This window comes from Colias croceus, chromosome 14 (genome assembly GCF_905220415.1).
Source record: "Colias croceus chromosome 14, ilColCroc2.1".
NCBI classification, from domain to species: Eukaryota; Metazoa; Arthropoda; class Insecta; order Lepidoptera; family Pieridae; genus Colias; species Colias croceus.
Genome location: NC_059550.1, coordinates 8,869,767 through 8,885,163, shown reverse-complemented (window position 1 = coordinate 8,885,163; position 15,397 = coordinate 8,869,767). Strand labels below are relative to the sequence as shown.

At 33.4% G+C, this 15,397-nt stretch overlaps 2 protein-coding genes across 3 annotated transcripts in view; both read right to left on the bottom strand.

Moving 5' to 3' along the window:
* The window catches only part of LOC123697359 (alpha-(1,6)-fucosyltransferase), a 28,647-nt gene extending 14,758 nt beyond the window's left edge, over positions 1 to 13,889 (bottom strand). Inside the window, exons 1-2 of one of the 2 annotated variants that reach the window (XM_045643845.1) lie at positions 13,733 to 13,889; positions 4,393 to 4,555 (exon numbers count right to left, since the gene is read on the bottom strand). In XM_045643845.1, the coding sequence (XP_045499801.1) occupies positions 4,393 to 4,520 (128 nt within the window). In that variant the 5' untranslated portion in view covers positions 4,521 to 4,555; positions 13,733 to 13,889. The remainder of the gene's footprint in view (positions 1 to 4,392; positions 4,556 to 13,732) is intronic. The other variant, XM_045643846.1, reaches the window with a different exon arrangement.
* A 638-nt stretch (positions 13,890 to 14,527) lies between these two features.
* Positions 14,528 to 15,145, bottom strand: LOC123697596. Its single transcript, XM_045644138.1, has one exon. The coding sequence runs from the start codon at positions 15,143 to 15,145 to the stop codon at positions 14,528 to 14,530; it is 618 nt and encodes a 205-aa protein (XP_045500094.1).
* Between the last annotated feature and the right edge of the window lie 252 nt (positions 15,146 to 15,397).

Genomic DNA, 15,397 nt, shown 5'->3' with positions numbered 1-15,397 from the left:
TGAACGCAAACAAATATGTAATTACTATGTTACCAAATTCGAATATAACCTTTACCATAACCAGAACGTGATCGCAGCAGTAAAATATTATGGGCAATTTTTATTCGAGAAATGAAAGTAAACTAGTCTCGTATTCGCATAAAGCAAATAATCAAAAAATTTATTCGCCAGTTACGCTGGCTATGTTCAGGAATATAATTAATTTTACGCACCGCCACCTTCGTTTCAACGCAAAACTCTATGCGCAATTATAATTAAAATACAAATTGTTCATTTCGAAATAACAAAATGCTTTGATGTTGCCGATAGCTGAAATGGCTGTTAATTAAATAAGGTATTGTTAAAAAAGTTTGTTTTACCTATAAAGACACTATCCACTGAAAGATATGAATTTGAAAACTAATTTGAGCAGCATTTTAGCATATAACCCGACGTATTTTAATGAATAGCCGCATTGACCACCGTGACCGCTGAGTTAATCGGTCTTCATTAATTAACAACCAAAAATAAAGCTTTGGTTTTAAAAATAAGTATTTAATATGTATTTAGATACCGTTTGGTTATAGGTACTAGAGAAATGTATAGTGTAGGTACTAGTGGTCCGCCCCGGCTTCACCCGTGGTACATATCTCGCAATAAAAAGTTAGCCTATGTCCTTTCTCGGGTATCAAAATATCTCCATACCAAATTTCATGCAAATTGGTTCAGTAGTTTAGGCGTGATTGAGTAACAGACAGACAGACAGAGTTACTTTCGCATTTATGATATTAGTATGGATCTAACTACCGACTATATACTTTATAGTATGTAATGTAGTGCAAGTTTTGGCACGATTTGTGTCACTCTAAAGACTGTATTTGCATTTATCATTATAAGTTTTGCGACAACTAAGATATTATGTTATTGAACTTTACTTTACAAGAACTTTACAACAACACGTCTAGTTCATAAAACTGACAGTATATAAAACCTTTACACGTACAATTATTAAATACCAAAATTTCCATTTGAGGATGGTAAAACGAGTTGTAAATGCCTAAAACTGGCAGATGTGGACAGTACGTTCACCTGGTCGTTACCTAGTAAACTAAGTAGTTATAGGTAATTGATACAGCTATACATACTTATAATCGACAGGTGAAACTTTACGGGTATAAATAACTAGCGGTCCGCCCTTGCTTCGCCCGTGGTACATATTTCGCAATAAAAGGTAGCCTATGTTCTTTCTCAGGGTCTAAAGATTGTCTGTGCCAAATTTCATCAAAATCGGTCCAGTAGTTTATGAGCCTATTCATTACAATCAAACAAACAAACAAACAAAGTTTTCCTCTTTATAATATTAGTGTAGATAAATGTATATTTTTCGTCAAACTCATCTTTAGCGAAAAGGCACAGTATATATAGGGAGTATCTGTACTGTTAGTATCTGCTATTATGTTTACTGTGGTATCTGTTTACCGTGGTAAGGGGTTTGATGGATTTTAACGTGTGAGGTGTCATTAGATTTTAATTGTGAGTGACAGTGGGCATATAAATTCAAAATGGCGGACCTTTGGTGTGTTTCTTTTTTTAAATCTATCAAGTACTACCAACATAATAAATTTAAAACAGCTTTTTAAACAAAATGTGTGTTGAAATAAATGGTTATTTCATTCTTTGAAAAAGATAATAATTACTTGTTTGAATATAATATAACATATCAATTACAAGTTAAACAAAGATATACAAGGTCTCGCAAAATAATATACTTAATTGGATGTATTGTATTTCAAGACAGGTGCAATACTTTCAACGCAAGCGATAGTAAATATATATTAAAGAAAACATTTACTCGTTTTGCCCTAGCTTTACTTTAGCTTATGACTAAACTGTAGATACCAAAAAATATTAAGATTTTAATAAAATATTGTTTGAATAACGTCTAGAAACTTAAATGTATTATAACTTCATAATCATTTTACATTATATATTTCGGTACACTTTTACCTACTCCTTGATTAAACGGGACTTGTTTTATAAAAAAAAAGTTACAAGAGGAAAACCACGAATGCCACAAAAAATCAAATAAATGCAAGGCAAATCGCGACTGAAGCATAATTAAAAAATGAAATCAATTAATTTCACATAAAAAAATAGTATAGTTTGTATAATAGGTATAAGAATCGTATAGACTATGTATACAAAATGTTTACGGTTGTTAATCTTATCTTAATAATATATATAATATAAATCTCGTGTCACAATGTTTGTCCTCAATGGACTCCTAAACCACTTAACCGATTATAATAAAATTCGCACACCATGTGCAGTTCGATCCAAATTCCAACTTGAGAGATAGGATAGTTTAAACATGTAGGTACCACGGGCGAAGCCGGGGCGGACCGCTAGTACATTATAATTTATAACATTCATATTTATCGCAACAATTTGAATGTGGGTTTGAATAGGAAATAATTTACCATTGGAATAAGCATAAAACTTCTCTACAGCTACATCTATACATACCTAATATAATAAATCTGTAGAAGGGTCAATTCTGTACATTGAAAATATTGAAAAAATAAATAGCAGGGGGTGTTACTGGATCGATACCAAACCCAAATATGTGATTAAAAAAATTTTTGTCTGTCTGTCTGTCTGTCTGTCTGTCTGTCTGTCTGTATGTGAAGGCATCACGTGAAAACTAGCAGTTCGATTTCGATGAAACTTGGTATAATTATACCTTATTATCCTGGGCGTAAAATAGGATACTTTTTATCCTGGAAAAATACGTAGAAAAAATATAATCTTAATTTTTCAGTTTTATCCATAGACGTTGTTCCGTAGAACCGCGAACACACTTTGCGTATTATTATAGGCCTAGCCGTATTTGGGAATTGGGTCCAATAGATATTTATAAGATGTTATTGTCAGAGGTACTCAAAATGGATAAATAAACCATCCACGCGAAGACCGACATCCGCGCGGACGGAGTCGCGGGCGGAAGCTAGTACATAATATACCTACATAATATATAAGTACGTACCTAAAACTTGTTTTTATCAAACATGCATTATGTATTTTTATAGTCTGTATGTAATTGGAATTCATAAAATTTAATCATCTATTGTTAAGGTTATGGCATTTTTACGGAGTTCTCATTAATAGGTACATACATAAATATTAGGGCCAATTAGTTACAATACAGCTTATTAAAACTAGATGAACTGGCGATCTATTGAATAAACAATAAGTACCCGCATAAAACATTTCTACGAAAAATTAACGGTATGTAAAGTACATAGGTTTTGTAAAGGGTTGCAGCGAAATACTAAATAAAACAAAATGCAAGCAATTAGTCTCGAAATAAAGTATTGCACGCCTCATAAGCGAAGCGTTGAGGTGGGTACTACTGGCACTTCGCGCAAAACATCTGATTTTTCAAACTTAAAATGTATTTATGTATCATACATTGCACTTGTAAGATAATACATACACACACATATTAAGAAAAAACACTATTTTTAACATTCATGATATTTTTGATGTCATTTTTGTTATTTAAACTAGTTAAAAAACAGTTTAAAAAAGTTATGTCTTGGACGTCCGTGTGTCTGTATGTGCGGAGGATTTTCTTGTTAACACGATAGCGACCGAAATACTTTACTAATCGAGTCTTTTTTTTCTCTTACGCTTGAGTATGCTCAGGAATAGAACGCTTTCATTTTTCAGGGTCTGATTCGATGTGGTTTAATTGTTATTAAATAAACAAAAAAAAAATCGACTGTTCTCCATTATTTTTTTTTTATAACCATAACTTAAATATATTCTTTATTTTGTTTTTTATATTTATAGTGTACTCAAAATTCACCATTATAAACTCGATTCTTTATACTATAAGCCAAGGTTTAAAAAAATAAGTTGGTAGTCAGTCCCTTAAACCTGCGCAGTTTCACATCTAGGTGGGGCCACAAGAAAAATAGCTCAATTATTACGGTACCGCTTTCTTTACTTTTCCAACTGTTTTATTTTATTTCTTTTTTATATTTATAGTGTACTCTTTATAAATAATCAATTTTATTGTAAAGGATGAGATTATGAGGCGTGCACTTTTGGATTTTCCAAACTATTTTTATTCAAATTATGGAGAAAAAGATAAAAAGATACATTTCCTATTAATATTATAAATGCGAAAGTTTGTGAGGATGTGTGTGTGTTAATTAGTCTTTCACGCAAATACTAATGAACCGATAACAATGAAATTTAGCACACATATAGAGGGTAACTTGGATTAACACATAGGATAGGTTTCATCCCGGAACTCCCACGGGAACGGGAACTATCCGGTTTTTTCTTTCAAAACGCGAGCAAAGCAGCGGGCGGAAAGCTAGTTGAACAATACTTAAAACATACCTCAACGGCGATATAACGAGGTACGTCACGAATATCCATATGAGCAGCAGCAGTACGGCGGCGCGCTTCCATTTCGCCATGTACATCATAACGAAGCCATTGACGCCCTGCCCCGCAAACGGTTTCATCGTGAGTGTGGACGCACCATTATTGTTCGTTCTAACTGGAACAGATGCTTTCTTTAGTTTATATTTTAATAGCATAGAATGATTATAAATATATGAATATGAAAACGACATTGGATCATGATCATGATTCGAATTTCGAACTTTGTCAGAAAAAAAAATTAGGCTTGCACAGACTAACTTTTGCGACTACGCGAAACAATAGCATTCCAATACCTAATTATAATGGACAAATATGTAAAAAGGACAAGCAAAAGTACGACGATTACTTTAACACGCATAAAAAACGCATTACCGAATACCGACATCAAATTTATCGCTATCCACATTTTGATCCATAAAGTTAATTATTCACATAAATTAATTGAAAATTATGCAATCAAATTCAATAAAAACCTTCATAATTTTGCATTTAATTTACCGCTTCATCGTTTAATACCAAGTTCTTTTATTTAAGTGATGTAAGTTTATCTTTTAGAAAATAAAGACTTTTTAACGGATTTTAAACGCGATTTAATCATTATATTATTTTCTCGACGTTTCGAACACTTTACAGCGAGCGTGGTCACGGGGAGACGTGATTAAATCGCATTTAAAATCCGTTAAAAAGTCTTTAATTTCTAAATGTATAATACTCGAGTAAAATCAAACACTAGAAAACACCAAGTTTATCTTCTTTAAAGACAATGAATCTGATATTGCAATTGAATTAGTGATGCAACGAAAACTACTTTTACGAATACGAATACGAATACGAATATCAAACCTACTATATTCGGCGAATACGAATACGAATATTTCGCCTTGGTAATAAAAGACTTATTTATTTAATGAATGTTTACTCTTCTAATAATTAAAATTTACAATAGTCAAATTTTTATTAAAAAAACAAAATTCGTAGATTTTCTGGTTTTAGGCGGTGGTTTTTTACATTCTTGCAAATAAATATAATTTGAATTTGAATTTGAAAAAAGAAAAAAGGATCAGCAGTCGGTCGTTGCGGTTAAGGGCTTCCGCCCTCTACACACGTCATATTTTTACGCGCGATTTTTAAATCTGTAGTGGAGTTGCGTACAAAAATATTCGTTTTTAAATATTCTTATATTCGCCGAATATTCGTATTCGTATTCGTTGCATCACTAAATTGAATCTACAAGAGATAATTCATCCAAGCGTTCGAAGACATGCGACATCTGCCAACCCGCACTTGGCCATCGTGCTAGCTTATGGCCTGTATACTCATAGAAGGCCCGTGTCCCTATTATATAGTGGGAACAAAGGTTAATGATGATGATGGATATGATATGCCCGCAAAAGAGCGTGCGTTCTAATATTATGATACTAGAGGCTAATTTATGTGAAGAACTAAAAAAAATTAAGTTATTAATTTAAATAAATAAATTAAATAAAGTTATAGCACATTGATTTTCAACATGCGAGTGCGTCAAGAGAGTTGATGATGATCATAAATGTGACTATGGATTGCACAAACCATAGCCGATAGATATTGAAACCATAGTCGGAATCTATTCGATGCAACAATGCAACCATGTTATGAATTATAACTATCGAGAGTTTTAAATAACTATAACGAAAGATAGAAGTAAAAATATATCATAAGACCGTGATACTTAACTATGGAAAAGTTAAAACTTATCCGTCCAATAAATTATTACACGATAATATTAAAATGTCACCTGTAAACTCTCAAATGTAGGTAATTAGAATACATTTTTGAAATGGTAGTTTAATAAGTTATTCACTGATTAAATTTTAACCAAGAATTGAAAAATCAGCCCTAAGCAGATTACCGAAATTATCATTTCCCAGACTAAAATCAATAGACATTTATGTAAATAAGGTTTAAAAATAGACGAGTTTGAGTCACCTCACTTTCATTTGTGAATCCTTACTGTGAAGCACTTGGATTATGAACGGGTATTTTTACTAAAGGGTTAACAAGTCTAGTGCGTATTGTTATAACAGAATGAGTCATAGGGTAGCAAATGCAACAAACTGAATATATTATGACGAAGTTTTATAGTCATTTTTAATGGGCCCTCTTCACAATCGAGAGCGCGTTGGCCCAACAAATGATCTACGATGTTTGCCGCCATTACGGCGATTATGAATACATCAACAATGAAGGCCGATAATAGACATTTTGGCTCTGTACACTATCGTGATTGCCTCTACTTGCCCAATGCTGCCGATTGTGAAGATTAGGATGTTTTAAGTCATTAAGTCCAAGAAGAAGATGGTCAGAAACAACGTCGGATATCATTAGTACCTATTGGCTATTACACAGGATGTAACAAATTATAGATAATACATAGCACACTATTAGCAAAACACCTAGTTATACATACGTTTAAACTAGAAAAGATTTAATTCCACTCGTTAACGTGACACGCATCAATAAAACGCGATAACTAGCGACACTTACATACATCAGTGATCTGATGCATGCTTACGAGAAAAACACTTGAAATATTTCCGATTATTTATGACTTCCATTAGGTATGTGCTTGAAATTACATTATATCATGAGTAAAGAGGAGCATTTAATATATATCTATAATCTATACTTATATCATAGTATTATAATATTATCTGTACTTATATTATAAAGCTGAAGAGTTTGTTTGTTTGAACGCGCTAATCTCAGGGTCCAATTTGAACAAAAAAATATTTCACAGTTAAATAGTCCATATATCGAGGAAGGCTATATAATATATTATCGTCATGCTAAGACTAGGGCATGCACCCGGGTTTACCCGGTTCCGAAAAAACCGGGTAAACCCGGGTTTTTTGATGATCTTGAGAACCGGGTCTGATTAGTATGAAACCCGGTTCTCCCGGTTCCGACCAAAATATTAAAATATAAAGTATTATTTATATTTTGCTGCATTATTTTAACAAATTTATTCTATCTGGCAACGTCAGACACACGTGCATCGCGAATTTTCGGTCCCTGCCTCAAGCGTGGCTCTGATTGGTTGTCTAACCTTAGATGCTATAAGTTTCCTACGGGTGTACTTATTACAAAAAAAAATTAGGCTAAGTACTAAAATATTTTTATTATATTAGATTTGTCGTGAATTTGAAAAGCTGTTGATTTTACTGTTCCATATAATGATCCAGTCATGTTTTTTTTTTTTTTTGGTATCAAGCTGAAATTTATATCGAATAGGTACTCAAGTCTTCGGTCCCTTGATGCTGTGAAAAAGTCAAACTCACAAGCCAACGCATCAAAAGATATAGCCGTAAATGCTGAAAATTTTCGCAAATTTCGACATTCGCATGGGACTCAAATCATACAGGGTACTTGTCATGAACACAGAGCCTTTAAATTTGGTAAAAGTAACGTCTTATATCACAGATAAAGGAAAAATTGCTAGAAACATAAATTTTAAAGTTACAACATTATCAAAAATAGGTTTGTTCGGAGCCCTCGGAGCGCGAGTCCGACTCGCACTTGGCCGGTTTTTGCTTTACAATTTGCAGTTAATGAATAAGGATTAAGTTATGATAACAAGGTACTTTTATAAGACTGATAAATAAAGAGAAGTATTGAAATTTTGTTTCTTTATTAATTTAATAAAATAAGACACAAGCCGCGTAAAATAAAAGCCCCATCAGGTACTTTTACAGTTACTTTTGTTTAATTTCGTATTTTTTTCCGAGGTATTATAAAAGAACCGGGTAACCCGGTTCTACCCGGTTCTGAGCTCGATTTGGAACCGGGTTTCAGAAGCTTGGAACCGGACTCGGTTCTGCATGCCCTAGCTAAGACCAATAGAAGCGGAGCAATGCTGGTAAAACCGCGGGGCATTGCTAGTAGGTAATGTATAAAACTTATCTTCACGAGTGCTATTTTGGGCTTTATTTGTATAATCTTATAATCTAATTTGACTTCCTGTGTAGCTTCCTCATCTATTTATATTTATACACGCTTGAAAAAATATAATAATAATGAACATAAATTATATTATGGACAAGTTATTTCGCTTAATCCCAAACTCGTTTATACCAATGATTCATAACTTCGTATTTAGATCAACAAAAACAAAAGCTGTTTTAACAGTTCGAGCTTAAAAAATTGCATACAAACAATACACAACCAGTCTACCATAAAAGATCGTCCAGCCTTAAACGAAAAAAGATTTTAATGAAACCTCCATGGACAAAAAGGCCTGTCCTCACTGTCGGCTGTCCTAGCCACAGACACTTTAAAAAGTTAGAAAACTTGTCTGTCCGTGGACAACTGCAACCGCTTTTTTTAATCTGTGCTGCAGTGCAGTGGGGAGGCTTTGTTCGATGTCCATAAACGTCTATACCGTCGACCCACTTGCCGTATAATGGAACGTAAAACACAAGGCATACATAGTCTCGTCGTGATACATTGTTTTCAATGCAACATTTAATCCATTAACAGGAGGAGCTTTTTCAATTAAAATTTATTAAATTTTAAACTTTACACAGTTTTATTAAGACATGAGTTTAATTTAAATCTATACTAGTAACAAAGAGCTGAAGAAGTTTAGTAGGTAAAAAAATACACATTGTTTGTCAGAACGCGCTAATTTCAGGGCCTACTGGACTGATTTCAAAAATTCTTCACCGTCGGATATGTTCGAGATTCCTGAGAGCTACAATACAATATGTACCACAGACGAAGCCGGAGCGAAACGCTAGTCCAACATAAATATGTACTTTTATAAGTCTAAATAGAAAGATAGAAAAATTAATGAATTATGCGGGTAATTAGAAATGATTAATGCTATACAATAGCCAAGTCCTTAATTATTGCTACCGTTAAAAGAAACATAAGAAAATGTTTCCAATGTTTACTAATTATTATCAGCAGTTTACGGTTTACCGAACAGTCACGGCATGTTTTTGTATCGAAAACATAGACTATAAATTATTCTCCTAGGCAAAGACAATTATAGTCAGAGAGCTGGAATTTTTTATGAGTAGGTATTTGTTATTATGAAAAGTAGCAGGATCCAGGATGTGTCAATGGGAATGTAAGTGAGTAAGTCAATGTGAAGAGTAATTCAGATTGTTATTTCTCGAAAAAAGTCTATAAATTTTTACCAACAAGTAACAAGCGAATTTCATCTTTCTTCGTTCGAAAATACATTTTCACGTCTTAAAAACTTAAAAGTAGAGAGCCATTAAAATTCGCTTACACTTCAGCTTTGTCTGCAAACTGGTATGTAGGCTTCACTAAAGCAAGTTTCCACATTGTCTCCAACACTTAGCAAAAATGTCAACAAGCACTCACACTATTCTCTCGTACTAGTACTAACTAGGCACTAATATCAAGTACTAAACTCGCTCACACTATGCTCAAAATAGATAGACACTATTATCAAGTACTAAGCTCGTTTAAACTTTTCATTTCTGTCGATAAAAAAATTCTCTATCGTGTCTGTAGTCTGATGGAATACGTCGCTTGAAGGAGCGTGATCGCATCAAAGATAGGATGATTCAATAAGACTGGATCGATTTAGCTAGTTCCACTAAATTGGTGGCTGTCGGTACGTGAAATTAAATTAACGTCCAGTTAACGCCCGCGACTTCGCTCGCGTTTGAAGATGTATGAGAATCGTTTTCATTACCATAACCCATTTTACGTTTTTCACCAGAATACCAAGTTTCGAGGCAACTTGGGCATTTGATTCGATGTAAGAAATTCGAAGTAGTTCAAAAGAAAAGTAAATACCTAAATGTAATTTTTTTTTTTCGTTTTTCACGAATCGAACGAATTATATGTTGAACTTATTATTATTTATGTATTTTTTGTATTTTATCAATACAATTTATAAATATGACGTATTTTAAATGTGTAGACTATTTCCCTATAATTAATTAAATATTCAAATAACTTTCATTATCATTATCACTACAGTCTGCTAAGGAACAAGTTTTTTTTTTATTTCCTATACTTACGTCACGACTCACTAGCATTGTCTATGTCTAGACCAGAGCACTCATCTTAATTGCATCGTGAGTGAGTCGACCCCATACATAAGGCTAAGCGCGCACCACGATTTTAATTTTTGCGACACGATTTCAAAATCGCGCTGTAGAAAATCGCAGAGAGTACGGTGCGCGCACAGCGATAATTTAATAGTGATACTTACTCACTTTCATCATGGATTTCGTACAAGTTGCTCGTCTTTATTTACTACTTAGTAGGATAAGAAGAAAAAAAAAAGAAAATTCGTCTATATTGGACTCATTCTTTTACAGCAGATAGAATTGTCAAAAGTTTCTTTTATCCATACTAATATTATAAATGCGAAAGTAACTCTGCCTGTCTGTAAATTTGGCATAGAGATATTTTGATACCCGAGAAAGGACATAGGATCGGTTCTATCCCGGAAATCCCACGGGAACAGGAACTATGCGGGTTTTTCTTTGACTGCGCGGGCGATGCCGCGGGTGGAAAGCTAGTCAGAAATATAATGAACTTCGGATGTATCCCAAAAAATTCTTTGGCTATTATAGAATGAAAATTCCGCCAAAGGGCTGCCCTTTGTGCTTTTTTATTTTTTTTATTATTGTAACCTTTATGTATATTTTGTTTCTTGTACAATAAAGTGTTAAATAAATAAATAAATTCAAACCTTTGACAGATTACTGAGTTTATGTTTATCAAACAGTACCTACCTATACCACTACGATGTTTACTGTTGGACAGACGAAACACAAGTGAAGTGCCGGCCGGGCCCGAGTGTGCGATTTTATTATCGCAGTGCGCGCGGTACCATACAGTTTCATATTCTGCATTTCATTTTCGCGACAATCGCGTCGCGAGCAGTCGCAGCAAAATGTGACAAATCACAATTTTTAAATCGCTGCGATTATTTAATCGCATGTGCGCGCATTGTCATAGTAACTCATACGTTATATTTCTGCGATAAAATAATCACGCTGCATAAAGTCGTGGTGCGCGCTTAGCCTAATAGTTTATTTACGTGATAGCGTTATAAAAATACACTTAACGCGGGAACAACTCAATTAGAAGTGCAATTATTTTTAACCTTCTTTCGAAAGGATAGTTTTTGCTAGTGCAATTTTATAGAATTAAGTTGGTAGGTACTTTATTAGTGAATTTCGTTGATTAATATTAGATTGAAAATGTCGATTTATGGATCATCAAAAACAATATTATTTGCGTAAGGATTCGTTTTTATACTGTTTATGTATTTAGGAGATATCGAAAAAAAATTCAGTAGAAATGATAGAAAGGATGACTAGACTAAAATAAAATATATGGCATAACTATTATTAGCACTAGCATGTAATGTATTAATAATTTTATCATGACATTCATGATCATCATGTAAAATAATGCAGCTGAATATTACAATAGATGATGATAAAATTCACAACCAAGCGAAATAAGGAAAACTAATGTAACAACACTAGTACAATGATAAACTAGTAATTTATGTTTTAGCAAATAGATAATACCTAGAATACCTGTCGCTTTAAATATATAATATGTATTATGTAAATCTAAAACACAGAGCTAAATAATTCTATGTAACATACATAAATGACATTACATGCATTCAAAGTAAATTGCATGCTCCAATTTGACTAAAAACATGTAATAACCATGTCTATTTATGTTGTACTAGATTCATGACAATAGCCTTATAGTAGTTATGTTAATGTGAGAACACATTCAATACAGCAGAAAAACACATATTATGATATGTTTTTAATATTGTTACCAATTCATAAAAAATCTATACTAAAAATATAAAGTCGAAGAGTTTGTTTGAAATCTCAAGAACAACTGAACATAGTATAAAACAAAGTCACTTTCTCTGTCCCTATGTATGCTTAAATCTTTAAAACTATGCTAACTACGGATTTTCATGCGGTTCTTTTTATTGATAGATTGATTCAAGAGGAAGATTTTAGTATATAATTTATTACATTTTAGACAAAGCGGGCGAAGCCGCGGACGGAATGATAGTTGATCAATAAATCGAAAATAATTTAATCATTGCATATGTATAGATGAGAGCCCTGAGTTCTATGTGTGTAATCGTTAAGTGTGCACAGGCAATTATTCTGTAACTATAAATAAATAAATAAATCATTTATTTTTCCTCAACAAACTTAACAAAAGTACAAGTAAACATAAACTAAGAGGACTGGTGTCTGCGATAGGCCGAAGCCTGTAGTGCAGATCGCCAGGCACTCCCCAATTCAAACACTTTAAACTGATTCACTATTACAGATATCAAAAAACTTTAAACTGATATTGAAAGTACTATACCTAATGTGTAAAATGACAATAATAACTTTTTAAAAATAAAACAAGAAATATCCAAAAATGTTACATGAAACATTCCCAAAAAGTAATGAGAAATGTAATATATTAAGCTTAGATAGTATTTAATAGATAAACTTTGGTTCATAGTAGATATAGATAATTACAAACTCTATCTATTATAAAAAAAAACGCATCAAAATCCGTTCTGTAGTTTTAAAGATTTAAGCGTACAAAGGGACATAAAGACAGAGAAAGCGACTTTGTTTTATACTATGTAGTGAAGTATAGATTATAAGACTAATCTATTTGATGTCTGTGCAAGCTAATAACAAAATATGCAAATATACCTATGTATTTTTTTAATGCTATGCTTTTTTAAAACTATGAGTGATAACTAACTATATTAATTATAATAAAGTAAAACCAACTCTTTTTAGAAAAAAGATATTATGATTTCTTAATTTGTATCTTCTTTTTATGCATATTTTTTTGTTCTTTGGGATACCAATCAATTAATGCTATATTTTGTAATGAAGTAGTTATTTACTTGAATAAATTATTATTTAAAACAAACTGAAACTCCATTCAACCACTCACATCAAATGAATAATCGTATTCTAGATAAAGGACCGTATAAAAGAAATTTAAATATTTGTATGGTATAAACCGGCTATTATATTATGCGGTGCTAGATTGCATTGGATAGATAGCAAAATAACTCCGGATACTCGTAATTTAGTTCAAATCTTCCCCTTGCATGGCATGTCATACGGTAAAGCATTTTGTAATCCTTCCTTCTCACTTAAAAAATATTACATTTAACAAAATTACTTTACAGTAAATCGTAAATACTTGTTTTACGAATAAACAACTCCATAAAAAATTGACGAGAATGTTAATAACTTACCGAATTATATATAATATGCTTTTATCTGTACGCGACACTTATCACTTAACTTCAAATCTCTGAGATATCAATTTAAAATGCAATTATTTTATGAACAAGCTTTAATTTATTAAATTTTATTAAAATGTTTAAATACGCGACACACGTCTACTTCGATCAAAAAATGATGACACTTAGTGATGGGCATCGATTTTAAATTCCGATTTCCGGTTTATAATGCTTGTCATTGGTCATAATTAGTCACGACTGAGAAATCGATTTTCATAGATATTTTATACATATTATACCATACTAGTTTTCAACCCGCGGCTTCGCCCGCTCGGTCTAAAATTTAACAAATAACATAATAATCACTAAAAACTTACCTCGCGAACCACTCTATCTATTAAAAAAGAGCGTGTGTGCTGAGCATATGTGTTAAAATTTAAAAACGAAACTTCTTTGGCAAGATTCATAGATACCACAATCGTCGCCTTACTCCATGACGTGACGATATCGCCATGACGTGACATTGAAATAATTTTACTCTCGCGATCTTGAAATTAGTTTTGGGATAGCAGGATGGTAAGTCTTGTAGAGGGGTTGTGAACTCAAAGACGATACTGATCGTAATGATTTTATTTTGCACACAATATCCGTATTTATACAAAAATTGACCAAAAACAAAACCAATCAGAATTCTAATGTTGAAATTGAAATTTAGAATGCGCTTTGATTATGAAAAAGAATGCGCCGGCCTGAACACAATAATATGATATATATAAACTCTATGCATGTCTCCCATAGTGTCCCCCCTCAAGCGAAGCGAACATTTTTCTTGACGACGCGTCCACTTCTTGTAGTGTAGGGACGTGCCTTGTCCGTGTTGTAGTCTGTAGCAGGAACTGACGACGTATCACTCGTAGGTGTAGGTGTAGATGCTACTGCTGTGCTTGCCATACCTTCAACCTCTTCGTTTAATATGTATGCAGGCTTGAGTCTGTCAATTGATACTACTGTAGTCCGAAGTGGTAACTGTATTTGGTAGTACTTGTCGTAGCGCTTCAGTACTTCATAAGGGCCGCCTTCATACGGCGGAGTGAGTGGTGCTCGAACTGTATCGTTCCGTATGAATACATGAGTACACGTAGACAAATCCTTGTAAATAAATGTTGCTCGATTTGCGGGGGATCGTTTAGTCGGTGTGAGTATAGCCATAGTTTCTGTCAGGCGTTTCACGTAGTCAGCGTCTTCAATACCCGTCCGTGTAGGCACGAAGAAATCGGAGGGCATGCGCAGTGTAGTGCCGTAGGTCATCATAGCTGGACTCAAGTTGTTATCTTCTCTTATAGCTGTGCGTAAACCCAGCAGTACTGTCGGTAGTTCGTCTGTCCATTGACAAGTACTGCCGCGAGCTATGAGCGCAGCTTTCATAGTGCGATGCCATCGTTCGATTTGCCCATTTGCTTGAGGGTGAAATGCCGTAGTGCGTATTCTTGTAACCCCAAATCTTTTCATGAGTGCCTTAAATAAAGCAGATTCAAATTGTCGACCTTGATCGGTAGATATGCGTAGCGGGCAGCCGAAGCGTGCAATCCAGTTCTCGTACAATGCTTTCGCGACGACTTCGGCAGTTATTTCTTGAATTGGAACTGCTTCAGGCCATTTTGTAAGACGATCAATGAT

Bases quoted from the DNA above. Each gene is read 5' to 3' on its own strand.
- LOC123697596 (XM_045644138.1), bottom strand. From the start codon at position 15,145: ATGAAAGCTGCGCTCATAGCTCGCGGCAGTACTTGTCAATGGACAGAC.